This window comes from Pyrus communis, chromosome 12 (genome assembly GCF_963583255.1).
Source record: "Pyrus communis chromosome 12, drPyrComm1.1, whole genome shotgun sequence".
Lineage (NCBI taxonomy): Eukaryota > Viridiplantae > Streptophyta > Magnoliopsida > Rosales > Rosaceae > Pyrus > Pyrus communis.
The window spans coordinates 21,242,533-21,268,452 of NC_084814.1; the positions used below are offsets into that span (position 1 = coordinate 21,242,533).

General features: G+C 36.2%; 4 protein-coding genes across 6 annotated transcripts; all 4 read right to left on the reverse strand.

Moving 5' to 3' along the window:
* Positions 1 to 28: 28 nt before the first annotated feature.
* Positions 29 to 1,603, reverse strand: LOC137710383 (vignain-like). The gene is made up of 4 exons (XM_068449346.1): positions 1,051 to 1,603; positions 704 to 939; positions 453 to 593; positions 29 to 355 (listed from the first exon to the last, which is right to left on the reverse strand). The coding sequence occupies exons 1-4, from the start codon at positions 1,493 to 1,495 to the stop codon at positions 89 to 91; spliced, it is 1,089 nt and encodes a 362-aa protein (XP_068305447.1). The 5' UTR covers positions 1,496 to 1,603; the 3' UTR covers positions 29 to 88.
* A 1,330-nt stretch (positions 1,604 to 2,933) lies between these two features.
* Positions 2,934 to 5,186, reverse strand: LOC137711390 (uncharacterized). Of its 3 annotated transcripts, none has more exons than XM_068450628.1 (3): positions 4,994 to 5,186; positions 3,625 to 3,735; positions 2,934 to 3,272 (listed from the first exon to the last, which is right to left on the reverse strand). In XM_068450628.1, the coding sequence occupies exons 1-2, from the start codon at positions 5,096 to 5,098 to the stop codon at positions 3,646 to 3,648; spliced, it is 195 nt and encodes a 64-aa protein (XP_068306729.1). In that variant the 5' UTR covers positions 5,099 to 5,186; the 3' UTR covers positions 2,934 to 3,272; positions 3,625 to 3,645. The 3 variants fall into 3 exon arrangements, with proteins under 3 accessions (XP_068306729.1, XP_068306728.1, XP_068306727.1); XM_068450627.1 differs by having other exon boundaries at positions 2,934 to 3,275; XM_068450626.1 differs by lacking the exon at positions 2,934 to 3,272 and having other exon boundaries at positions 3,410 to 3,735.
* Positions 5,187 to 5,617: 431 nt separating this feature from the next.
* LOC137711207 (autophagy-related protein 16-like) lies at positions 5,618 to 8,618 on the reverse strand. Its single transcript, XM_068450418.1, has 5 exons — positions 8,310 to 8,618; positions 8,059 to 8,185; positions 7,582 to 7,763; positions 7,293 to 7,488; positions 5,618 to 6,815 (listed from the first exon to the last, which is right to left on the reverse strand). Coding segments are annotated over exons 1-5 (1,530 nt in total). The 5' UTR covers positions 8,312 to 8,618; the 3' UTR covers positions 5,618 to 5,792.
* Positions 8,619 to 16,121: 7,503 nt separating this feature from the next.
* Positions 16,122 to 19,792, reverse strand: LOC137710928 (BTB/POZ and TAZ domain-containing protein 1-like). Its single transcript, XM_068450094.1, has 5 exons — positions 19,559 to 19,792; positions 19,311 to 19,444; positions 18,840 to 19,143; positions 17,811 to 18,127; positions 16,122 to 16,528 (listed from the first exon to the last, which is right to left on the reverse strand). The coding sequence occupies exons 1-5, from the start codon at positions 19,685 to 19,687 to the stop codon at positions 16,336 to 16,338; spliced, it is 1,077 nt and encodes a 358-aa protein (XP_068306195.1). The 5' UTR covers positions 19,688 to 19,792; the 3' UTR covers positions 16,122 to 16,335.
* Between the last annotated feature and the right edge of the window lie 6,128 nt (positions 19,793 to 25,920).

The window sequence follows — 25,920 nt, forward strand, 5'->3', positions numbered from 1 at the left end:
TATTATTTGGCCGTGAGGCCATGAGTGATGCAACTCTTTATAACAGAAGCAGCATCAGCGAAAGCTAGTGTCAAATGTTGGATTTTGTTTAGAGTTCATCCTTGGGATTTGAGGCAGGTGCTGCTTGGGGGGTTGTCGATGAGTTCTTGACGGGATACGAAGCCTCCATCGCTATTCCACATATCCCTTCCTTAGCAGAGACGCCGCGCTGCATCCTTATGTAACCCTTCTCTCCCCACTCGGGTCCCCATGAGTTCTTTACTATCCAATACTTGGTTCCGTCAAGTGTTGTTCCGTAGCCAACAACTGCTACTCCGTGATTAAGCTCTGTGCTGCAATTTCCGTCAAATACCCCCTGTAAATCGTAGTCCAGGAGATTAAGATATGATCCTCGACCTTTCATTTTTCTCCAATAGTTATTAGCCAAGGCGAATGGATATTAGAAACTTTACCTCATGGTAGAATTGGAAATCGGAACCTCCAGCATCGATGGCGACAGAAATAGGTTGGTTTGCAGCTGCTTTGAGCAATGCATCCTCGTCATTAGCAGGCACACTCTCATGGCCATCAATGGACACTACCGGGGCGTTTTCCTGGAAAATAAGTATCGGTTATAACCTTATAATCTCACATTCATAAGCGAGGGGTGTCGAAAAGGGATTGAAGATATATCCCTGAAATGTATGGGAACAAAATTAATTACCTTTGTAACATTACATGTTGAATCTGCTGCTCGGTAAGGGTAATTAGTTTCGGCTGTCAGGCCTCCCCTTTGTTTGATGAACTCCATTGCCAGTTCCATTAGGCCTCCATTGCATCCTTGGTTTTGTTCCGTGTCACAATCGACCAACTCTTGTTCAGACAACGAAACCAGATTTTTTGTCTTAATTTGATTGATGCCCTCAACAGCTACAACAGTTGAAAATGCCCAGCAACTACCTGTATAATTTCATCGAAACAAAGGAATATAGTTGAAACAATCGATACAGATACCATTTTGTAGAAAGAAAATGAAACAAAACGAGGAAGGATTTGGCAAATTTTGCTTACCACAATGGCCTTGATCCTTAACGGGAGTGACAGCTCCATTCTTTCTCCAATCAACAGATGGCGGGACACTCCCAACATTTCCATACCGAAAGCCTGTGTCAGTGCGCTGCCCTTGGAACATTCTATGGTGCTTAACCTTCGAACCAGCGTAAACACTCCTGAACTCATGGTTGGTCATGTCAGCAAACTTGTTAAGCTTCAGCTTGTAAGGCTTATCACCTTTGTTAGTGTTGTGAACATGCTTGACATTCTCCTTAAACACATTGAACCGCTTGTTCTTCTCGTCGAGGCTCCTAGAAACCGTGTGACGGCTCCTCCACCTCTCGTACAAACCCCACAAGCTCTCCTCCGAGTCCAAGTCCTTCTCGTGGTAATCGAAACTCTCAGAAAACCCCATAACCAAAGCGAGCGAGAGAGCAAGCGCAACCGAAACAAACTTAGTCATTTTTCTACCGGCTTAGGGTTCAAGTTTCGACACAGGATGAGAATACGAAGACCTCGACACCGCCGGATACAGAGGATCAAAGAATGGATAACAAAGAGAGTAAGTTATGGGGTATCTTGTGGAGAAGAACAACTTTAAATAACCGAGAGAAAATATGGGATGTACATGATTGTGTGGGAAATGGGATTTGGTTTGTTTGTGGAAGCAATGGATTGGATTGGATTAGTGAGTGTGGGTTCATATTTTGGTGTGGAACTTTTAGAAAAGGAAGCAAGAATGCAGGTATTTTTTAGCAGTTAGCAATAAAAGCTGGTGTGCTTTTGGATATTAGGGTTTGAATACATGGCCAACACGTTTTACCGTCACCATGGAGAGAGCGAGAGAGAGAGAGAGAGAGAGAGGAGCATGGTTACGTAGATGGGGTGTCTTAGCCACGATTTTGGCAAGTGGAAGAAAAGTGCTTCTATGGTAACTGCTTTTTATCTTTAACTGATCATACACAGCAAAGTGACTTAAGTTTTGATCGTCACATAGTTAATTAATGCCTTATCAATTGGTGATGGCAAGCCTTGCGTTTTGATCAACATAATCCCTTGTTGTAGATTACTTCTAATATAGGCGAAAAAGTAATAAATGATCATTTAGTTTAGCGGCATTCGGTTTCTATTTTATTGGCGGAACAACTTATAGAATTATAATTTTTCATTGGGAAGAACAATTGTGACAGTGAAACATCTTGTTGTGCATTCCTACTCATGAGAAACATAAGAAAGAAATGGCGCTTCAAGAAGTGTACACTGATTATTTTGAACAGTAAAAAACAATTTCCTTTCAAAATTTCGACATACGAGAATGAGTTGGAGGTCTTGAGAACCAAAAGAATAGCCTCGTACATGAAATTCTTCATTACTTGATGCCGAAGCAACCAAAAGGATGTAAAACATCGCTTGTAGAACTTGACTAAACACTAGCGTAGTGTATTGGTAACTAGTCACTTCAACGTGTAGAGAAAGTGAGCGAGGTTTTTCTCATCAAGAAAAAGCGTGGATGCCTCCCTTTTTGGACACAAAAATTCTTTAGAAACAACCTTGATTAATGTCAAATGGATTAAGAATCTCTCAAATTTTAAACGCCAAATGATGTGACATGTAACAAGGTTCTAGTCGTTTATATCGTGTTGCGACACACAACTATATTTTTGGCATGTTTACAAGGATAACAGAATAAGATTAACTTAGCGCCTAGTAGATCTGACTTTTGCTTTTTTTAAGTATGTGATTAGAGACTTTAAGATAGGAACTCACACTTTCTCTCGATTTTTATACGTTTAGCAGACAGGAAATTAAGAATTTTAATAGACTTTAACCATGTTTTAGTAAATGCAAAAATAAAAAAATAAAATTGAAATAATTCCAATTCTCATTTCTTGTAAGTAAACACGACATTAGTGTACTCTTCCGAATGAAAATCTCAAACTCGGTTAAGCTCCCGTCGCCAAAGATAAGTAGATCTTCAATTTTAGTTCCTTTTGTAAGGAAATAGGAAAATGAAACTAAAAGTCGATTAAGTGGGAAAAGAAAAATCTTTGTGATGAACAATATTCCAAAAGCTGTTAGCTGCAGAAGCCAAAAGCTGTTGGGTATATGCTTCATGTCATCTATACACTACCACCAGAGAGACAACCGATCTTAAATCTAACCACCCAAAATCCCGATGACATGACCTCACGAGGAGGATGGCCCGAGGACTTTATGCCGTTGAAAATGTGCCGCGGATACTGCTGTAAAAGTGAATATAAGTTCAGGTCTAGAGATATACTGCTCGCATGTTAACCAAGTCGGCAGATGAAATGTCGATTTATACATCTAGATAAGGAGATATATGAACAACACTCAGATAATGCATTCCTCACCGTGCTTCGACAAATGATAATCGTCATTTCAAAGTTTCACTAAACATTGAAAAACACGACACGTAATTTTCGAAAGCTTTATATAAAGTAAGCCATAAGACAGACCTTAGCTATTCTGTGAATGCCAAGTAAAATTATTCTAGAATTGTGATTGTGTTCAAGAGAGCAATGCTCAGACAAAATCAGAAGTAGAGGAAACAATGGAATACAAACGTACAAGAAGATCAATCTGAGTCGCTCATGCTTGAGTCTCCCTTAATTTGGCCTGCTCCCGCAGCATCTCTTCTCTCACTCTCTTAATCTCCATTTCCCTTTCGAGTCTTTCTTGCTGCCACATTAACGAGACCCCAATCAATATCATTCCAAACTTTGAACGGTAGCAATACCAAAACATAATGGCTAATACACGGAGAAGGTCAACTAACAAGGCACATTTAAAGGGTAAGCACAACAAAATAGCTTTCATTTACGCCCATGTTACGAGCAGCCAACTATTACTACCAAGATTTCAAAAATCTAGGTTTTGGACCAAGCATCCTGCTATCCTTTGAACATGTAATTCAGAACTGAAGTACTAGTTTCTTGGTTTCAACAAATTTGTGCTTCCTACTTAAATTATGGGAAGGTAATATGGAACCCGCATCTAATGGAGGGAAACGAAAGAGAAGCAACACAACTAGTCATGCTAATAGGCAACGTATTACGAAAACACAACCCAATTGTTCAACATGGAAGAAGGGCTGCAATAAGAAATCTATGATAAGAAACGACTATAACTTATGAAAGGTTTAATTCTACACAGGAGCCTTGCCGATCACAGAAATATAACATAATAACCATGACTGAGTCAGATTCCAAGTCCCAATTATGTTCCCCAGTTCTCAGTAACCAAGCATTGCATTTAAGCTTCCCTAGGATGCGAAACGAATATATCATTGACTACACTGCATTTGTCACGCAAAGAATAACTCCAAATAAGAAAGCCCACGATACGAAATGTCTATAACTTATGAAAGGTTGAATTCTACACAGAAGTGCCACTTTATCACAAAAATATAGCATAATAACAACAATAACAGTGAATTTCCAAGTTCAATTATGTTCTCCAATCCCCAGTATCCAAACATTGCATTTATGCTTCCCTCAGCTACAAAACGGCTATAACAAAGACTGTATTGCATCTATCACAGAAAAAGAGCTCCAAATAAGAAATTCCAGTATACGAAACGTCTAGAACTTACGAAAGGTTGAATTCTACACAGGAGTGCCACTTTATCATAATAATATAGCATAGCAACAACAAATACAGCGAAATTCCGAGTTCAATTATGTTCCCCAATTCCCTGCAACCAAACATTGCATTCCCTCTAACCTAACAGTTTCATGCCAATTTCCTAAAAATCGGATTTTCCGCCATAATTGAACAGTTCAATGAGAACCCATCTCAATTCTGAGCTTGTGGTGCTGAAATTCGATCGAATTCTTAAAAAAAAAAAATTAAAAAAAAATTGTGAATCGCCCAATTTATAAGTCCAATACGAAAGAGAAATTGCTTCTGCAGGCCAAGAGAAATAAGAGATTTTTACCTTTTCGTCCTGATGCAGAGCGATCCAGACGTGGACTTTATCCATGGATTGCCAGAACACAAAAGCTCCCAAAGTCATAGCGAAGTAGGTTGCCACCTTCACCATCTTCTTCGCCTTCACCTTTTCTGCTTACAAATCTCCGTTTTACGTTTCAGGTGAGCGATCGAGAGAGAGAGAGAGAGAGAGAGTGAGAGAGAGAGCCACTGATGCTACTCTCCAAGTGTCTTTGCTGGGCCGATTGACAAATGCTATTTGGCCCATTTTTACCAAAACATGAAAAGTACTTGTAAATCATAAAAGTGCTTTTTGAAGAAGCACTTTTAAATGCTTCTTCATGAATCACTTTTAGCATAAGCACTTGTGAACAAAAGTGCTTTCTACACTGCCCGAAGAGCCTGAAGTAGGTGCTTCTCTAGAAGGAACTAAAAAGTGCCTTTTACGATCAAACATTCACTTTCAAAATTTCTATGAAACGATGTAATGTAGTCTGAAAGCGTTTTTAACCATTCTTAAAAGCATCCCAAACAAGTTGGCGTTATGATTAACATGCTAAGCCAAATTTTCTCCGTATTCTGTAACAACGTAATAATATATGATAGTTAAGAAAATACAAGGAATCAACAATAGCCAAAGCAATGAATAAAATTTAGTCACAATATTTGGATGAGAAGTATAGACGAATGCAGGCACGTTACAATTCGAGTTGAATCATTATTTACACCAAATCTAATCGAACTTGTGTACATTATGTATACGTGTGTCTTGTGGAAACAAGAACAAAGGGAATCGGCCAAATCCGTCACGTCCAAGTACAGATGATTCCGTTCTTGTCCGCAGAAGCTAGAGGTTTTCCATGCCCGCTCCATGAACAACACAGGACAGATGCAGTGTGCTCCTTCAGAGTGCTCACAATGTCAGCTTTCGATATTGACCAAATATACACAGAACCGTCAGCAGATCCAGCAGCAACGTAATTGTCATCTGGACTGATACAGGATCGGCTCCAATTCGACGCTACTCTGTTTCCAGTGGCTCTTAATGTACGGCGGACTTCCAGAGACCGCATATCAAACAAATTATGCACATTGTCTCTCCCACTGGTCAGTATAACATTGCCATCTCGGGACAAAGATATAGATGTCACAGCATTTGAATGTGCAGCTACTTCACTGAGTAGCTTTCCTTTCTCAATATCCCACAAACGAAGATTTCCATCAACATGGCCTGAACATATGGTCTGTCCATCCATGCTAAATGACAAAGCATTGCAATTTTTTGGGTGCATGATTGTATTGGTGCAGTAACCCTTCTGCAAATCCCAAACTTTTATGGTACGATCATAAGCTGCACTCACAACATGACGACTTGAGAATTTGCTGACATCTACAGCACACACTTTATCCACGTGGCCAGTGAGCGTGTGGCGAACCCTCCCTGAGCTAACATCCCAGGCATACAATTTGTTTGAGCTGCTTGCTGCAATGATAGATTTATTGTCATGGGTAATCGTGAGGTCCAGAACAGAACCAATGCAACCGTGAAGTGTATGAGTTAGTGACCCATTATTTGTATCCCACATTTTAATGGACCCATCCTGTCCACCAGTAATCAATCTGCCAGAATTGTACTCAAATAATATGGATGCACAACCTCCTTCATGGGCAGGGATCCTATTCTTGCATGCAGAGGGAATGGTTGACTCCACATAGTACTCAGCACCTTCTTCACTTTGGCGGACAACACCATCTACCTGCTGCCTAGCAAGTTTTTCTAAACCACTGGCCCTGAGCCGCTCAATCATATCTTCATAGAGTGCATTTGCCTAAATTAAATAAAGAACACATGGGTTAAAACATATACCCCATATGTACAACCGGTAAAAAATGTACAAAAGAAATATTTCTTTCAACAAATGAAGAAATTGAATCCTATCGTATACTGGAGAAAAAGGCAGTCCTTGCAACAACTTAAATGAGATTTCAAATCTTATCCGGGTATCCCATATACTTTCTAATGTTTCATGTCCAAGTTAAATAAGAGTTTAAGTGCAAGAAAGAAAACGGAAAATCCCATGTGGCATGTCAAACGAGATCCAAATTAATATATAGCATTGTTTCCATTTAGGTTTTTCTACCATTTACCAAACACTTGTGAAAGTGGCATACCTTAAATCCATTAACAACTAGAAAACGTGCTATGTCTCGCATCACACCTTAAACCCATTAACATCTAGAACCATCGACTAAACTAAATTAGTGAACCACAATATTTAAGTTTGATTATAGAACATATAAAGTACCTCGTTAAGGCGTTCTGCATCCTTCATCTTTTCCAACATCCAGCGGTCAATTAACACCTTACTTTCAGTCTCAGCGTTCCTAGCTCTAATAGACATTGCTTCTAGCTGTGCTCTTATTTCCTTGTTCTCATTCACAACCAATTCTAAAGCTTTAATCTTCTCTTCCAAGTCAGCCGCTAACTGAGAGCATTCATCCCTACAACATGTACTCATTGAAATCAGTCATCGAGAACCTTGAAATCTCAAAAAGCGTCTGCATTTCCATTACTAGTAAAAAAAAACTTCCAACCTTTTTTCAGTTAACTCCTTCTGAAGATCAGCCACTGCAGCTTCTTTCTCTTGAAGTGAAGCTTTTGAAGCTCTGCACTCTGCTACTTCCACCACGAGTTGCTCGGACAACCGCGATTGAGCTTTGTAACACTGCTGCAGTTCCATTTCCAGATTCTCCGCTTTCTCCTTCCATTCTGAGCCCTTAAAAGACAACCAAAAGTAACGCAATCTCTAAGTTCTAAACAATTCAAACCCAAAGGAAGCTACAACTATAAACCATTCCAATCACACAAGAAACCGATAATTCGCAAACTAAACGCCACAACAAGTTAATCAAGCATCAAAATCTTCCCCAAAATAGTAATTACATCAATTACTTCAATCAACCGAAAATTATTCTGCTTGCGAACTCGGGGATCAAATATTTCAAATTCAAACAAAATTTCCCAAAAATCAGAACCATAAATCACAGTATTGTTAGAGACTAAGAGACTACCTGATGAAGAATTGGCTTCGAAAGAGCGATGATAGCTGGAGCATGAGCACCTTCTTCCACCAAATGCCGCCTCCGCAGAGCCTTCAGAGCGTGCTTTATCGCTTCCGTCGCAATCTCCTCCTGCGACCTGCACAAAGAAACAGACTTCAGCAAAACACAAACACATCTGCAGTGTACGATCGCCACTGTTTGGCAGCCGAGAAAATTTCCCGAAGAGAAAATTCACGATACCGGAACGACGCCGTACTTACATTGCGATCGAAATTGAGGATTGTGCCGGAGAAACGACGGCGTTAGGGATTCAATAATGGGAAGAAATCAAGGTCTTCTTCGACGGCGCAGGGGTAATTCCGGAATAGCGTTGAAAATTGCGACGGCGGCCGGTTTTAGCAAAGCCCAAAAACAGGGAATTCGGATCACTTTGGAATTGGTCCGTTCGGAATCAGGGCGTTTGGGGAAATCTGAGACGATGGAATTCGATTCCGACTGAGAGTCTGAAAAAACCGGGGGTTGCTGCGAAGAGATCGAGCCAGCGTAGAGTAGGGAGTACGACGGACGAAAGGAGACCAACAATAAAACGGCGTCGTTCTTGACTAATTAACATCAGTTGTAAAGGAGGTGATTTTTACGCATATTTTAGGATTAATTTGGAAGTGTATTTAAAATAGTTTGAAACACTTTTGGATTCACTTGAAAGTTTAAGGGCTCGTTTGAAAGTTTTTTAAAAATGATTGAAGCGTTTTTTGTGGATTGTTTTTAAAACCAATTCTTGTTAAAAACGCAAATGAATCCTAAAAAGCTTTTTTTTTTCTTTTTCAAGTTTTACTATTAGAGGGTGTTTGTTAGCCTCACGGGCCCTCACTGGACTATACTGGACTAACTATTAGTCTAGTCCTGTGTTTGTTGTTCCACGGGACTAATGTTAATGAGACTAGCTGAGATTAGTCTATACTAAGGGCTGATTTGGTATTGCTATGCTTTGAAAAAAAAAACTACTTTTATTGTGCTGTGAGAATAAGTAGCTGTAAAATAAAGCAACAAAGTGTTTAGTAAACTTTTTTGTAAAAGTGCTTTTGAAAAAGAAATAAAAAAAAGCAATATTATAGTGTTTGATAAATTTTTATGTAAAACAGATGTGAAAAAAAAGCTGGTTTTTCAAAGCTGAGTTTTGCAGCTTTGTGTTTTTGGCTTTTTTCACCCAAAACTGTGAAAAAAAAGCTGAAACTGAATGTTTACCAAACATAAAAAAGCTCCTAGTTTTTTTTTATAGCCACTTTTTTCAAAATCATCTCAATACCAAACTAGGGCTAAGGACATCGCTAGAGGTTATTAGCGAGAGTCCCAGGAAACCATGGGACTAGCTAAAACCCCTCTCTGCTCTCTGTTTCACGAGGCGACAACCACATCCTTCCCGCTCTCCCTCTTACACCACCAGAAGGCCACCACTCTCTCATTCCTCGCCCTGAACCCACAATCACGAAACCTCAAAGTCGTCCATCCTTGAGATGCTTTATCATTGAACTCGTTGTCGAGAGGCAACACTTCTCTACTTAGTTCCTCGGCTTCATCGACTCCCAATCTCGCTCTCCCAAAACCATTTTCAAACACAAATCTAACGGACTTGCAACGCTTCGCCAGACAGCTTTTGAATTCGATCTCTCCTCATTCGATGCGTTGTGGGTATTTTGGTCCTTCACTCATAACTCCACCAATCTGCTCCTGGAGAAAAATCAATCGCCGCCATGTTTCTGCTGGACTGCTTCTATGAGTTGTGACAAAAGGAGGTCAAGATTCTATTTCTGGGTTTAGATGGCAATTGGGATATCTGGGGACTGGGTTGCTTTGGAAGGAGAAAAAAGATGGGGAGGGAGATAATAGAAAAATGGAGAATTGTTATGAAAAAAAAAGAATGGAGTATACTAATAATATAAATTCAATAATATAATATTAATATATATAGATTAAATATTATAATATTAGGATTTGTTAATTATTCTGCTTCTTAGTCCGACTCTGCATCAAACGTTTCATTAAGTCAGTCCAGCTTAGTCTAGTCTAAGTCAGTTCAGCTTAGTCCCTAAAACTAATCCAGTCCAAGATAGTACAGTGCAACAAACGCACCCTTATTAGACTATCTCCAATCCCTGGGTTAAACCTAAAATTTGTAATCTAGAGAAATTTAGGTTTTAACTCAAAAATAGTTTTTTTCCTCCAACCTTTCTGGGTTAAGTTTTTAGCCTAGGAGTTTTAAAGAATGAATTTAAGATAATTTTTTGCTCAAGGTAACTTTTAAAAGAAAAAATTATGTAGACTGTCTTAATTTAATTTTATGAACATTTTAACATAAAAATATTTAGATTTTGACAAATATTGAAAATTCTCTGAACCGACGCCATGAAACTCGTGAAACACTATGAAAGAATATGAAACACATAAAATAATATATTTTTTAATTACTTTTGCCGTTGAATTTAAATTTAGACTATTGGATCTTTTTTTTTTTTTTTTACTGTTAGATTTCATCATGTTAGATTTTAACCGTTTGATTTAATGAATTTATAAATATAAAAGTAAAAAAAAATGCACATATATGGTGGGTTAGCTCCACTAACTCATGAGAAATATTAGGCTAAATTTGTCCCAAAAATGAGTTTTGGATTAAAACTCATATTTGCCTCAAGAGTTGGAGCAAGTTGGAGTAAGTTTAAAATCTAAAATTTGAGTTTTACTCCAAGGGTTGGAGTAGGTCTTAGGGAAGGGAAAAGTTTGAAACTATTGTAATAATTAGGAGTGGGAGTTTCGAACCTAGAACATATAGGTAAAAACCCAACACCCTATCTAGTATCTACTAGGATATTGGACAATATGTGTAGAAAAGCGCTTGAAATTCGCACATAACCGGTTTGAAACCTAAAAATGTTTCTCTGAAAGCTTTTTCAATCATTTAAAAGTACTTCAAAACAAGTATTTAGTAATGATTGATTTCAAAAGCACTTTGATCAAAATAATTTTTAACTATTTTAAAAGCAGTTTCAAATGAGCGCTTAGCGTTTACCTTTCTTTATTCATAACCCTCAAATTATATAAATCAAATAGAAACAAAAAATTGATTAACAATGAGTATGAGAAGCTAAAAGAAATTTGTGTGTCATTTTTCTAATTGTAGTGAGGATGTGAGTTTGATAGCGAAATCCGATTTTGATTGAAAAATATGAGTCCAAAAAATTCAATATTCCAAACCAAATGTCCGAAAATTTTAGACGACTTTTGAAATGTTTCTACTAATTCAGAAAACTGTGAATTTCCTTCCAGTTCGACTTTATCCAAAATTTTCCAAAAATTATCGATTTTAGCGATCACATTATGCACCACTCCGTCCGTCCGAGTAATAGGGAGATGAATTGGAGAGGCAGGACATGTTGAACAGCCGCAAGGTATTGAAACCTACGACATAAACAAGTCCTCCAAGGGAGATTGCATTATTGTTAAGAATCACAATTTATATCAAGGAAAGGGATTATTTCCGGATTCCTTTGGCGGATTTGGTGGAAATGGATCTTCTCCAAATCTCTTTCCTTATATCAAATAGTATTACGTCTAATTGTATCAAGGTCTTTTACATAAAAATTTCATTACTATTGATTGTCTGGACGATCACAAAATTTGAATAACAATTGAAATGCTTTTACTAATTTCGAAAGTTGTGAATTTTCGATTCAACTTTATACATAATCAATTTCAGTGAGCACACTGTACCTGTGTCCGTCCGAGTCGTAGGGTGAGGCGGGACATTTTGAACAAAAACCTCCCACCGTTAAAACTTTCGTAGGATGTTCAAGTGATGGAAGAAACAAAGTGATGGAACTGTGTGGAAGGATAAGGAGATTGTGAATGATGGCACTGTGTCTGTGTGGAAGGGTAGATTTTCTCCATCTTTTAGTCTTCGATTCCTCGACGTTTCGTTTAATTTGTGAATAAATATTGGTTTTGGGTAATGGGGTTTTACACTAGCAATCAAAACTCCATATCTGATTGTGTTTCTGAAATTAGGAGTTTCAGAGCAACACTAATAGAAAACCAAGGTTCATGGGCTGTTTTATCTTGGGGACAATAAACGTGATAAAGAGAACGACTAGTTTTTGGGACATCCCATGAATCATTTGTCGTTCAAGGCTTCTACATTTTTTGGGTAACATAGTCCTTTAATATTTCGGTTTATAATAATTTTAAGACTTTACCAATCTGTCATGGATTTTGAAAACAACTTCATTCCTGATCTTAACAAGTCTTTCAAATTTCAGGGTCTCCACTTTAAGCGTTCGAGGCAGAAGATGATTTTTCAATAATATTAGAAATCTACTTAGTTGATGGATCCGAATGATGGTGGGTGTTGACAGTGTCTTATATTACAAATTCCTTGAACAACATAAACATCATTATGATCACACTGTTACTCCGGATTCTCTTTGTGAAGATTTCGGAGATCCTCCAATCACATCTGTTCATCGTACATCGTACGGCCAGAAATCATTGTAAATTCTTTTATTTAAAATTAAATATAAACAATATCTGACGAAAACTGACTGCACAATGTACGATGAACGAATCTGATTGGAAGATCCTCGAGATCCTCACAAAGAGAATCCGGAGAGAATCCTCATTACATAAACAGTTTGTGTCCGACGAGTTGCACCTTATTTTTACCGATAAAAAATGTCTTGAGAGTGGTTTTGAATATCATAAAAAATGAACTCCAAAGTTTCCAACCAGGAACAGAGAGGCCACTAGAAGATTCCTTGTTTACATAAGTGCTTATCTCACTGCTTCTGTTGTTCTGTTTTAGGCATGGATATTGGAATTTGAATGATGGACTTGGTTAAGTCATTAGGGGACTACTTTGACAACTTTTGCCTTTTGGAATGGCACGCCCTTAGACATGAAAACTTTAAAGTAGTAAAGTATTTTTAAGTTGTTTATTTTCTGGAAAGCAAGTTGCGAATTGCTTTGGTAATTAAATTCTTTCTCTGCAAACGTACAACGATTCAAATCAATTAATCTTTCTAATCTCTATTAATTAATGAAATTCTCGATTCAAATCAATTCCTCGTTCTAATCTCTATTAATTAATGAAATTCTTCTTGTTAACTAAATGAGGATGAAAAGACTACTTAGTCTTCTATCACACAAAAAAAATGATAGGCATTAATATAATTTCATAAGTTCAAATTTTACTGTTTTTTATTGAAACCTCACTTACCGATGATGTTAAAATTCCTCTAATATAAACAATGAAATAAAAAAATAAAAACCAAAAACAAAAACCTTCTACTGCCCCACATTCTCTCTCCCTCTCTCCCTCTCTCCCTCTCATTTTCTAAAAAATTATGTTCATACACACAAAGTAATAATACTTTTAATAAAATAAATTAAATAGTAATCTGTTTTCTCGGAGCGCTTAAATAGTTAATAATTATTTGTTGTGCTTCTAATAAAGGTATTTATGGCAGAAGTACTATTAAGCATAAGTGTTGCCTATACAAGTACGCTGAAGAAAAACCATAATTAGAAGAAATTCGAAGTTTGCAATTGAGAATATATCATCACTATAGTATCGGGATGTATCATTGATTACACACAAAAATCTCGACATGAGATGAGATAGATCAATGTATTGGACAGAAGAGATATCGGAGTAGGAGAGAATCAATAAAAGGCCACCACAAAGTATTTCTTCGTTAGTCCAACTTTGCATTTTGCATTTTACCACTAAGGTTCCCAAATCAACGGAACATGTGAACATGGCATGTTACGTCACAAATTACTGTATTCGTCACAAGATTTATACGCAATATACAAATGTCAATTTTGACAAAAAAAATTCGCAGTTTTTACCTTTTCAACAATGTCCCTTTATTTTTTTTATTACTTATGTTTTTTTTAGATGAAGTACGATATTCATTGAATAGTGAAATACGTACAAAATCGAGGATAAGGTGCTAGCAGTGGGTCTCAATAAAAACCTTGTCGGGACTTTCAACCTGATTGAAGGGAAAAAAAGTGTCCCACACCAAATTAACTACTAGTACTATTGTGAGATCCGGTATTTTCAAAATATATGTTTACTATTATTCTTTAAAAAGAGCTAATTTAGATTTATTATATATATACATATATATATATGTATGTATGTATGTATGTATGTATGTATGTATATTTGTTACTTTGTATTTATAGTAAGGTTTATGGGTTAGCATGAGGGAAATTGGTAAGTGTCATGACTTAGTTCATAGACATCTTTTGTATTTACTATGAGGTGCTTGTAAGTACTATCTGTCAATGGAGGTGATCAGTGGTCTTGCTGTTGCATGACGCCATTTGCATGCATTCACTTGGACCTTACGTATTAGATTCAATGATCATCTCTTCCTAGCCATAGTTATCATTCCAGCTACTTAAGCTCATCTACTTGCCGCCCAAATTCACCAATTATAGCCTTTGATAGCGGCCTCATATCCCTATAAATAGGAGCTAAGCTCCATTTAGTTTTCCAACATGAGCTAGCATGCAGTGCATGCTCTCTGGAGCTCACGTAGTATATATGTTTGTGTATTATGTGTGTGTGTGTGTTAGAGTGCGGGATTAGAAAAGAAAATAGAGCAGAAGGAATACATGGCATTAGAAGTGGTCAAGGAGCTTGCTCAAGTATGTGGAGCTTAGCTATTTCAGTAGTGACGTGAATAAGTACGTGGAATTTAACTATTCCGATAATGATGTGGATCTTCGTTTTAACTTTGAAATCAAGATAGGAAAAATAAGATAAACCTTTACGAAAATTATTTTATTAAATTTCATGAAGTGATAATATTCTTGATCTTTTTTTTTTATTAATGTGATTGAATAATAATTGATTAATTGCTTTAGTTAAGTGTTTCCTTGTTATTAGTTATGGAATTATTGCTGGCGTAGAAGAAACTATCAGCAGTTGGCGTCAGTTTTCAAACTCCCGACTTTGAATCAGATTTGCTATTCCATTGGTAAAAGAGCTAAAAATGTCTATTTTCTTTAATGATTTTTATTTTCTTTTCTCTTTTAAATTCTTAGTCACCTACCATTGGATGACACGTGGTTGGGGGTTCCACATCAGGATATGTTAATGCACGTTATTTTTTTCTTTTAAAAGGGGAACACCTGGTGGGGAATCACAATTATTTACTTTTTTTGAGCCCAAAAAAGACTAGTTAAGAATTACACCTTATATGTGGTCACGATCAACTAGATTCATAGTTTACAAGTATCGACTTGTCGTGGTTGTTAATGCACGCCTTTAAAGTGATGATCAATTCAATAACCACTTGTACATGTCATCAAAACCAAAGATAAAATGACTTGCACGTAAACTAAAATATACATAGACTAACTAAATTTTTTTTACAAGCTGATACTCTAAAGTATGGGAATGTGGAAAATATTTGATTTCTTATATTCGAAGTCACAAGATGATGTAACAATTAAAGCATTCATATAATGAAGATTGAAGCGTACGCTAATCAGTTTTCTTTTAAAAAATTAATATTTTTCTCTTGTTAATTTTGAAGACTTCTTAACTTTCAGTTTCATATATTTATGTGTTATCTCGTTTATATATCTTGTGATGGGAGAGAGATACAGTCTTCTATACAATCAATTACTCATTGAGATTTAAACATAAAATTATTGGCAATATAGACCATAGAGTTTAGCCCAATAGTTTAAAAGAAGATGCAAAATCATGGTTCGAAAAAAATTAAGATTTAATCATAAAACTAGTCAGCAATACGAAAATTAGTCTAATTATTTATAAGCAGACAGTGAACATGCCCTAAACCCTACAACTTAAGTTGTAAGCTCTAACGTGTTAATGTATCATGCATGTGAAGAGGCAGACAGATGCATATCATAACGAAATCAAAGCTTTGATATCATGTAGACAACCAATAAGCCTTAAAACTTGAATTGTTAAAAAATACACTAACAATGTATATCTTACTAACACTCCCATAATAAAAAAGATATAACACATAAAATTACGAATTTAAGAATTTATCATAATATTAAAGATGAGATAAATGTAACCAAAACAAATGGAAATTTATTGTCAAAAAAATTACTACATATAAATGATGGAACCAAATTGGACATGATAATACTTCCCCAATATTGGTAACCAAACATATTAAATAAATGTTAAACCCCATTTTCTACCAACTTAAATATAATAATAAATTAACGACTAATTAATCACAATCTGAAGCTTCTAACTCCATGAGTAGTAATAGTAGAAGTGCTTCTTCCTTCTCCTAATTCTTCCTCTCTCTTCCTCTTTGGCAGAGACAGGGAAGATATGGTTTTGGCCGACATCACCTTCTTCACAAGCAGTTTCCACCTGGCATCGTCCGTCTGCTTCTCTTGCAGCATTTTCAACTTGAATTGCCTGTCACATTCCCAAACGACATCGTGTTAACCAATATCAATGCTAGTTGCTAAATAGTTCGATATACACATCGTCTTAATGAACCCCACCATCCATGATATTTTATGTAGGTCGGTAGGAGTGACAAGTTGAATAAAATCAAAACCCTTTTTTTTTTTTTTTAAATTTGCAAGTTGTAAGAGTTAGGAATTAGGATTGGGATGAAAGACTTCTTCTTTATTAGAAGACGACATATATTCTAACATATTCTAAACTACAGGAAGAAGAACTCGAACTTGTGTTCAACGAGGCGAGCACACTATTCTGCTTAACTGACTTAATTTACGTCGGCTGATGGAACACTTTCACCTTCTATATTTTATGAACTAAAATTAAGACAAGTGATTGGACGGAAGGGTCGTGGAACATGTTTACCTCGTTTGTCCCATCCCATACATGATGGAATCTATTTTATTTGGTTTTATTCGCCAGCTTGTCTCCTTCATCCCTAATAAACCATGATATGCACAAGCTGTCGTTCTAGTACATGACTCACGTGCATACCTAAACTATTAGAGGCCGGCCAACAAACAAACTCGAATATGAAGAAATGTTCCCTTATCAATTTGTCTAGCATCCTAAGATCCTATATTCTAAATCTCGACAATTTATCAATTCAATTTATATTTTGTATGAAAGTACGATTCATATTCACCGTATGTCAAGATACCTCGCTATATAACCCTAACCAACCGGGACGCCAGACCAAAATTAAATTGGTGCTAGGGTATAATGGGTTGGCATGAATTTGGATTTTCTCCAGGCCAGAGCCTAAGGACTAGGAAATCTAGGCCCTTGATTTGTGTGAGTGGGCCAAAAGAATGAGTTAATGAGGACCGTCGTATTCAATTTGAGTGGCAATCCAATGATTGCCTGGTCCTTAGGCTACGGACAATGAGATCCGGAGAGGATTTCTGTCTGGTTGGCATGATCAGTTGGGTTCCACCACCCCTTCCAAAGATGCATAGTTGGAAGTAGGTTTCAATGATGCATAGGCTAGTCTATTCCTTCACCGTCCTATATTTTATGAGATTCCAAACCAGAAATGGCCAACTAAAGTGAGAGTTTCTAATTGCAAATTAAAGAAAACCAATTACTTTAGCTGATAAAATCTTTTGGCATCCTACCAACAACTACTTTTTCTCTTAATTATTCATTAAACTACAATTAGGATTCCTTAAGCTACCATTAGAATTACTAACTAATATTAGAATTTAATCATGGCTTTTAAACATATGTTTACCTGCAAAGAGGGACTCTGCAAGAATCAGGTTCTTCGCACATTGAAGAGTGAAGCTTGAGAAGCTGCCACATGCGCTTGCAACGTAAGCACCCTCCATTCACCCTCCTCTTACACGTGGCAAAGTGCTGGATCAACATCTGGAGGCCTTGACACGTGGAGAACTTGCTGCATGGGCCCCTCTTGTGACCTGGCTCCATGTCGTAGGGCCCAACACTAGTGCAACCTTCCTTGCATATGTGCTCCAAGCATTCCATTGCCTCACTCAGCTGGAGATATAACCTCTGCTCCTCTCTATGCCTCCTTGTCCTCTTCTTCCTCTGCTTAATCACAATATTAACTTTGATTAATACAATAACAAATTGGGTTTAAACAATTAACACAAATGATAAATTTCTACAATGAAAATGTTAATTAAACTGGGTATCAATAGTAACGTCAGTTTTACATGCGTCAGCAACTAACAATAATGGATCCATTTGAAACCACTTTTAAAATGAATGAAGATCCTTTACGGAAAAATGATTTTAGTTCAAAGGCACTTGAAGTGTGCATGTAAAAATATTTTTTCAAATTCACTTCTCATTTTACTAAAAATTAATTATAAAAACGCTTTCATAACTATTTTAAAAATATTTCTAAGAATTAATTATAAAAGCGCTTTCATAACTATTTTAAAAACATTTCTAAACGAGGGAAAGATTATACTAATTTTTCTTGTCTTTTAGGAAAGGAAATTGTTATTTATATCATATTTTTGTATTACATTTATATACGTAGACAGTCACATGATTTGAAAATTTTGAAAAATTCAAGGAAAAGAGGAAAAAAACTTATCGTATACCATTATTATTATTTAATTAATGAATTTTTCTTAATTATTAATTTATTAAATAATAAATTAAATTTAAAATCTGATTAATTCAAATAACGTGGCTGTCCATATCAAACGCCACTTAATGTGGTATGAAAATGTGATATAAATAACATTACTCTTACCAAAAGAAACGAAGAAATATGAAGGTAGCGTACCGATTCAATTTCATCAATGAATTGCATGATGTCGAGTTCGAGCCAAGGGTCGTGAGCTTGCAAGAATTTCCATCCTTCAGTTGTCTCAACAACCTTGAAGTGATTAGCGACCAACTTCATGCATTTGAGGTAGAGATCCGCTGCATCGCACATCTTCGCCAGTTGCAACACGTCCACCACGTTTTCGATGGTCAAACGTTGACCAAGCTCCTTCGTGCATCTGTTCTTCAGCTGCGGGACCAAGTACACGTGGGACAGCGCCAGCAGATGGATCCCGTACTTCTCCATGTTCTCTTCTGTGCACCTGCACCAGGGGTACTTTCGTCAGTTCAAACATGGAATTATCACCACGCATTTAATCAAGATCTGCCGGGTGTAATTTAAACGGACGGCCGAGATAAGCGGACGGCGGCGATGACTGTTAGAAAATCGCGTTGATTTAGCAAAAGCGTAAAAGAAACGGCGGCGAACCTGGAGGAGTAGAGAAAGCGGACGAAGGCCAATACGGCGTCGTACGGAACGCCGAGAATCGGAATGACCCGCTCGGAGCTCCGGTGCTTACGCGGCCGGTCGATTATGCTCTCCAGCACCGGCGACACTGAGGCCTTCAAAATTAATGAAATCAAGACACAAACATAAATCAGATTTTTCCAAAATAGAAGTAAAATTGCTTGAGGAGTGAGGAGGAAAGGCGGCGCATGTTTGGTGAAATAGCGTACCAGGATGCAAGAGTGCACCGGGATGCGGAGGGCGTCACAGGTGAGGATGTCGACGTCGGGTTCGGGGAGAGATTTGGTGCCGGAGAGACCGTACAGGTCGACGGAGGTGCCGGTCGGATTAGCTTCCATTTAGAGAGAGAGAGAGAGAGAGAGAGTATGAGTCAAGAAGGAGTCTGCTTTTTGTGAGTCGGTTGTCTTGTTTGTATGAGGATGGATGAAGAGGTTTGATGGTCGGCCTGATTTTTATAGAGAAAGAAAAGATTGTGTGGAATTGGAGCATCAAAATTAAATATTAGAAACATCGACAAATGTGACACGCGCTTTCTAATAGCTGCATTTTCACTGTCACAATATAACTTATAGGATCTTATAAGTTGGGTATAAAGGGCTTATCACTCACACAAACGCATAGCATATCAGCATTTATCCTTGAATAAAACATATTATCTATGCTGAAGTGACAGAAAAGTAGGTAAGCCTCATAATAAATTAATAATAATATGGTTTAAATTTGATTTTTTGTGAGAATTGAATGTAAGACATCTCACATACCAGTAAAAAGGACTACACTATATTATAGTACTAAATGGCAACACATCACCATATTATTGTTATTCAAACCAGGGAGACTTCTACCATTTAGTACTACGGTCTAGTAGTATTACTCCTCACTTGTAAGTGAGAGGTCTTAGGTTTGATTGTCACTAAATGCGAAGTTGAAACACATTATTATGGCAAGACCATTGTAAGACTTAGCTTACTCTCCCATCCTCTTTGTGTAGATATTATCGTTTGTTAAAAATAAAAAAATAAAAAATAAATAAAACGAAGGAGGCTTCAAAGTAAAAGGATCCCTCATTTTTTTTTTTTAAATGAAAATTAGTTGTGAAGCTCGTGCCACATTGAATTTTAACGATCAAACAATCTATTTTTCAAGTTGCATATTATAGATCATCCTTGTAAAACATTATCCAAATCGAAAAATATTTGAGGCATTTAATTGAGTTCAAAGAAATTGACGAACACTTTGTTCTAAGAAAAACATTGAGATTTCACCGTAATAGTTAAATAAGCAAATATTTTCGAATTGAATTGAATTTTTACAAGGATGATCTACAAATTGAGAATTACAAAATGGACGATTCAAATTGTTGAAGTTCAATGTAAAGTGGGTCTCACAACTAATCTCCATTTTTAAAAAATAAAATGAAAATCTCTTCTCTTAAAAGGCCTGTTAAAACTCATTAGGGTTAGTTTGGGATTGTGGTGCTCTAAAAAAAGCAGATTATTAAAAAATTTGAAACATTAAATATGTTTGGTAAAACAAAAAAAATATTCTTTTTTTTTAAACTGATGTCAATGAAAGTAAAAAAGCAGAAGCAGAGTCTATCATGCTTCTAAAAAAAATGCTCATTTAATGAAATTTTCAAATGACAAGTATACCCCCACATGTTTTACAAAATTACACTCTTTGTCCCTACATTATTGTATTTAACAATTATTGACACACCCTGACCGAAATCAAAGCATGCTGGCCGTCACGAGAAGGTGACGTAGCCATGTGCACATTACGGAAGCTAAAGATAATAATAAAAGTACGAATAAATAAAAATCAAACTACTAAACAATGTAGTTAACATACAAGTGCAAGTGTAAGTGTGAAAAACAATATTCAGAGCACAGAAAGCCTATTGCAGTCCATAGGAACAAATACTAACTAAACACATCCAGAAGTGGTCTTACACTGGTGATAATCTGTTAGATACGCCGTGGATTCCTCGTAAGCCACCAAAAGAGCAAATCAAACTAGAACCTGGAGGGGCGCAAAACAGAAAGTGTGAGTGGGCAAAAACAAAGCTTTTCAAAATCATATCATTAACAAACCCCCCGCCATAAAACCTATATAGTTTCCCAGAAAATAGAATATACACATATATCGAAAACATGCTCAGAAATATGCCATGTTGAATGCCTCCACATAAAATGTAAGTAACCCAGGTAATGTTAATCAATGCAAGTAATATGTCAACTGGAGTCACCTAACGTGACCTATACGGCATATCATCCTTAGACAGACGGACAAGAGAGGACCATTCAGACGTTGGAGGATATGTTGAGATCTTCAGTGTTGTAGTTTGGCGATGCTTGGCACAAGCGGTTAGGTTTAATGGAATTTGCCTACAACAACAGCTTTCATTCGAGTATTGGCATGTCACCATTTGAGGCATTGTATGGTAAATCTTGACCCATCGGGAAGTTCTCGTGTGAGTTCCCAAAAACAAAACCATGAGGGCGTGGTTGGGGCCCAAGGTGGACAATATCGTGCTACGGTGGAGTCGGGCCCAGAAAGTGGTCCGGCCGGGGCTGGGATGTGACAATTATTATATCACATTAAATATTATATATATTTTTTAGTCATTTAACATATTCAAAGCAATTTATATAAAAATTTATCAAACACTCAAACACTGCTTTTTTTATTAAAAGCACTTTCACAAAAAAAAAAGGTTTATCAAACACTTAATAATTTTATTTTACAGCTATTGATTCTCATAGCATAGTAGAAACAGTTTTTTAAAAAACACAATAATACCAAACTAGCCCTTAGATATTGTTTGATTTTTGATTCTACGACAATCGATCATGAGATTTTAACACATTGAAGATCAAATGGCACTAAAAAAAAATGGCAATGGGTATTTCAAACTGAAGTTGTTATGTGTGTGTGAGTCCATTTATCATGATGCTTTGTGATTTATAAATGAGTGCTGTTTATCTCTCTCTTTTTTTCTTTTCTTTTTTATCTCTAATTTAAATTCCGTTTCAGTAAAGACCAAATTTTAAGTTTCAATATTAGCAGTGTTTAAAATATTGGTATTGGTCGAAATATTGATATGTAAATTTGTGAAAATATAAACATATATATTTGTATTGATATTAGTTCTCTTCAATGGAAATGATGAAAATTTGCTTTAAAATGTGGAATTGAAAATGAAACTTGAGAGAATATCGTATGGCTGTTTGTTGATATTTAACTGATATGTTGAAAATATCAACGAAATTTGTCAGCCAAAGTTTAAGAGTTTATTCGACACGGGGTGAAGTCCATTTTCTATATATTTTTCTAATTTTTCCGTTGTTTCTACGTAAACATCGACCCAATCGAGGAAATTTTAAATATTGAAACTACTGTCTACCATTATTTTCAATAATAGTTTTTCTTTGCATCACGTTATTGGTCTATTTAATCGTCGTTCTTCAATTGTTAGGTTTCTCGTAATGAAGATATGGTATAACATTGAACAAATTGTTTTGAAAAAGTAAATTATAGTTTGGAGATTACATTATTGATTTGTCTAAAAAACGCAACAAATAAAATAAGAAAAAGAAAAAGAAAATAACTTTTTTGTTTGAATAAATGATTTTATCTATATTAAAGGGGTATAGAAGTTCAACGTAAGATCTCTCACTTATAAGTAAAAAGAAATACTATTAGACTGTAACATTTAGTGATAATATTTTTCATTTTTATGTCATGGCTTTAGTTGATTGAAATGTCCAAGTCAGCCATGCGCGTGGGGGAACATCCCATAATTTGCTAGCAAAATAACTACACTTCGATAATTACCCCTGCCAATTTGGAAGCTTTCCATTTTTTAATTTCGTAATTATCCAAAGACTATATGGATAAATTGATCTTTTTCGTCTGATGTGGAAGGCATAGACCGACTTGACTGAGGTCGTTTGGAATGGAAGAGAACGCTCTCCGGATTTAATTTGTGGGATCTTAGAGATTATCACATTCTAATTATATATCATATATTGTATGGTCAGTTTATAATATTTATGTTTAATTTTAAATAAAAAAATTAAATAAGTTCTTAGCTCACGATACATGATGAATTACAAAGATGTAAGAATCCTTAAAATCCTCGTAATTTGAATCCGTATAGGATCCAATTATGTTTAGAATAAATAGAAAATGATGCTCGGATCCTTTTCCTGGGGATCCCAAGGATTCCGTGATCGTAACCGTTCATTGTATATAGTATGATTTCTAATTGCACGATATACGATAAATAATCACGATCACAAAATCTTAAAAAAAAAAAAAAAAAATCCGGCGCCGAATCCTTTTCCAGAATAAATGGCCTTTCGTTTCGTGAAGGGCTTGACTCGGTCTGACGTGTATTCACTCGTTTCAATCCTTTTTGCCATCTCAACTGGTTCGATCACAAACTAATGTCCTTGTACTTACACGTGTCAACAGCTCACCCACACAAAAATCCACATTTGTTTACTTTATTGGAGATCAACTCAGTCTCGGCCGTCCATCACCGCCGTACTGGGACCCACTGAAACTCAAGCTTTGATATTTATGTAGAGTAATGTTAGCCGAACAACATTTTAAAACCAGATTAGTATCAAAAGTGTACCGTCTCGTATGACAAGTAATGCATAGTATCAACATCTAATCTGATAGAATTCATAATTAACGTGATCTGTATGTCTCATTTGCCACAAAAACGTAATTGCCTTAGCATTGTCTTTTCATTTACCATGTGTTGAGGTAGTCTGTGGTTGCAATTAAAGCATATCACACCTTTAAGTATGAGTAGGAGCGAGTATGATTTGGTTCAGTTCAAATTAGAGCATGAAATGTTATCCGGTTGACAACGTAAATAATTTCTCCATTTGTAAATATTAATCAAGTAAATAGAACTAGATGTATTTCTTTTCAGTTAAGTTGACTACAATAGTTTAATGTTATCTGGTTAACTTGCCATAAAAACGTAATCTCTCTAGCATTTTCTTTTTTTAATTTTTTGTTTACAAACTCAAACTTAAAATCCAAAGCACATATGTTTAGTTTTAGGGAAGGGTAATTTCGAACACACATTTCTATTGCAAGTTTATCCAAATCAACAAAATAAAAAGGCAATAATAATCCAAATTCCCATAAGAAAGTGACACGAGTAGTTGTTTTATAGCAAATATATTAAGTTGGGTTAGGTTTATCAATATTTAACTTTATTTATTTTTTAATCGAGGTCTCATTCAAAATCGGATTAGCATGAACTATGAAGGATTAAAAACAGCTTAATAATTTAAAACCAAGTAGAACCGTCGAATAAAAAAAACTAAATTGAACCGTCTTTATTAAAAAATTGAATGGTCTAGATAATTTCAATTTATTTTCTTCTCTGTAATTTAGATTAATTTAGTATTATTATTTTATCTTTGTAAAAAATATAACATCATAACGTCTTTATCGCGGATCTCTTTGTATTGAGATTAGTATGAAGCATAAAATATAATATAATAACCTTAAACCATATAAAATTGTCACGTTATTATAGTCGATACTCAATTTTCCTACTAAAAAAATTCTCAGTCGTAAAAAAAACTCATTGATGCTCATACACAATTTGACACACCCCGACCGAAATTAAGGCATGCTGGCCATCACGTGAAGGTGACGTAACCTATGCACAGTGCAGAAGCGATAAAGATATAAGAAATACGAGTGAATAAAAACCAAACTACTAGCAATACTAGCTAGGATAACATGCTAATGCGAGATTAAGTGTGAAATACACAATCAAAGCATAAATAGTCTAAGGGCAGTTCGACTGGACAAGTACTAATTAAACAACACCCAAAGGTGATCCTACATTTGTGTTGTTCTGTCAGAACCACCGTCAAGATCCTCGTGAGCCACCAGAGCACTTTTACCTAAAACCTAGAGGGGTGCAAAACAGAAAGTGTGAGTGGGCAAAAACAAAGCTTTTCAAAACCATTTCAATTATCAAAGCTAGTAACCCCTCGCCGTAAAACCTGTATAATTTCCCAGAAAATAGAATATATTCGTATCTTAAAACCATGCTCAACAAGTTTTAATCATGAATATGCCATGCCAAATATCTGAATATGAAATATGTAATCCAGGTGATATAAATCAATGCAAATGATATATCATCCGAAGTCACCTAACGCGACCTGTATGACTGAATCTAAAGCTCAAATCCACATTTCAGCAACAATATATATATCTCATCAACAATATGCCTGCACACGAGTCGGAACCACCTAAAGTGGTCTGTACGATAAGTTGGGTGTAAATAAATACGCTCTAGTGTTACAATCACGTGAAGGCTGTGCGAAGTATCGCAAGTCACCTACAAGTCGGAACCTCCTAAAGTGGTATGTACGACAGGCTGGCACTTGCCTTGGATCCAAGTTGAGCGTGTGTGGTGCAAGAGGTGAACGATCATGTGAAGGCTAGGCCTTCAACTCTCGCCGAGCACTAACACTGAGGTGCAGGTTAATGAGCTCTCTAAACATCTCACATAATCCTCAAT

Coding starts and splice junctions, on each gene's coding strand:
- LOC137710383 (XM_068449346.1), bottom strand. CDS start 1,495: ATGACTAAGTTTGTTTCGGTTGCGCTTGCTCTCTCGCTCGCTTTGGTT. Junction 940..1,050: donor TAAGGATCAAGGCCATTGTG/GTAAGCAAAATT, acceptor GAAATTATACAG/GTAGTTGCTGGGCATTTTCA. Junction 356..452: donor ATTTCCAATTCTACCATGAG/GTAAAGTTTCTA, acceptor TACGATTTACAG/GGGGTATTTGACGGAAATTG.
- LOC137711390 (XM_068450628.1), bottom strand. CDS start 5,098: ATGGTGAAGGTGGCAACCTACTTCGCTATGACTTTGGGAGCTTTTGTG. Junction 3,736..4,993: donor CTCTGCATCAGGACGAAAAG/GTAAAAATCTCT, acceptor TTAATGTGGCAG/CAAGAAAGACTCGAAAGGGA.
- LOC137711207 (XM_068450418.1), bottom strand. Junction 7,764..8,058: donor CGAAGCCAATTCTTCATCAG/GTAGTCTCTTAG, acceptor TTGTCTTTTAAG/GGCTCAGAATGGAAGGAGAA. Junction 6,816..7,292: donor ATGCAGAACGCCTTAACGAG/GTACTTTATATG, acceptor TATTTAATTTAG/GCAAATGCACTCTATGAAGA.
- LOC137710928 (XM_068450094.1), bottom strand. CDS start 19,687: ATGGAAGCTAATCCGACCGGCACCTCCGTCGACCTGTACGGTCTCTCC. Junction 19,445..19,558: donor CGGTGCACTCTTGCATCCTG/GTACGCTATTTC, acceptor TTAATTTTGAAG/GCCTCAGTGTCGCCGGTGCT. Junction 19,144..19,310: donor CGCTTTCTCTACTCCTCCAG/GTTCGCCGCCGT, acceptor CCCCTGGTGCAG/GTGCACAGAAGAGAACATGG.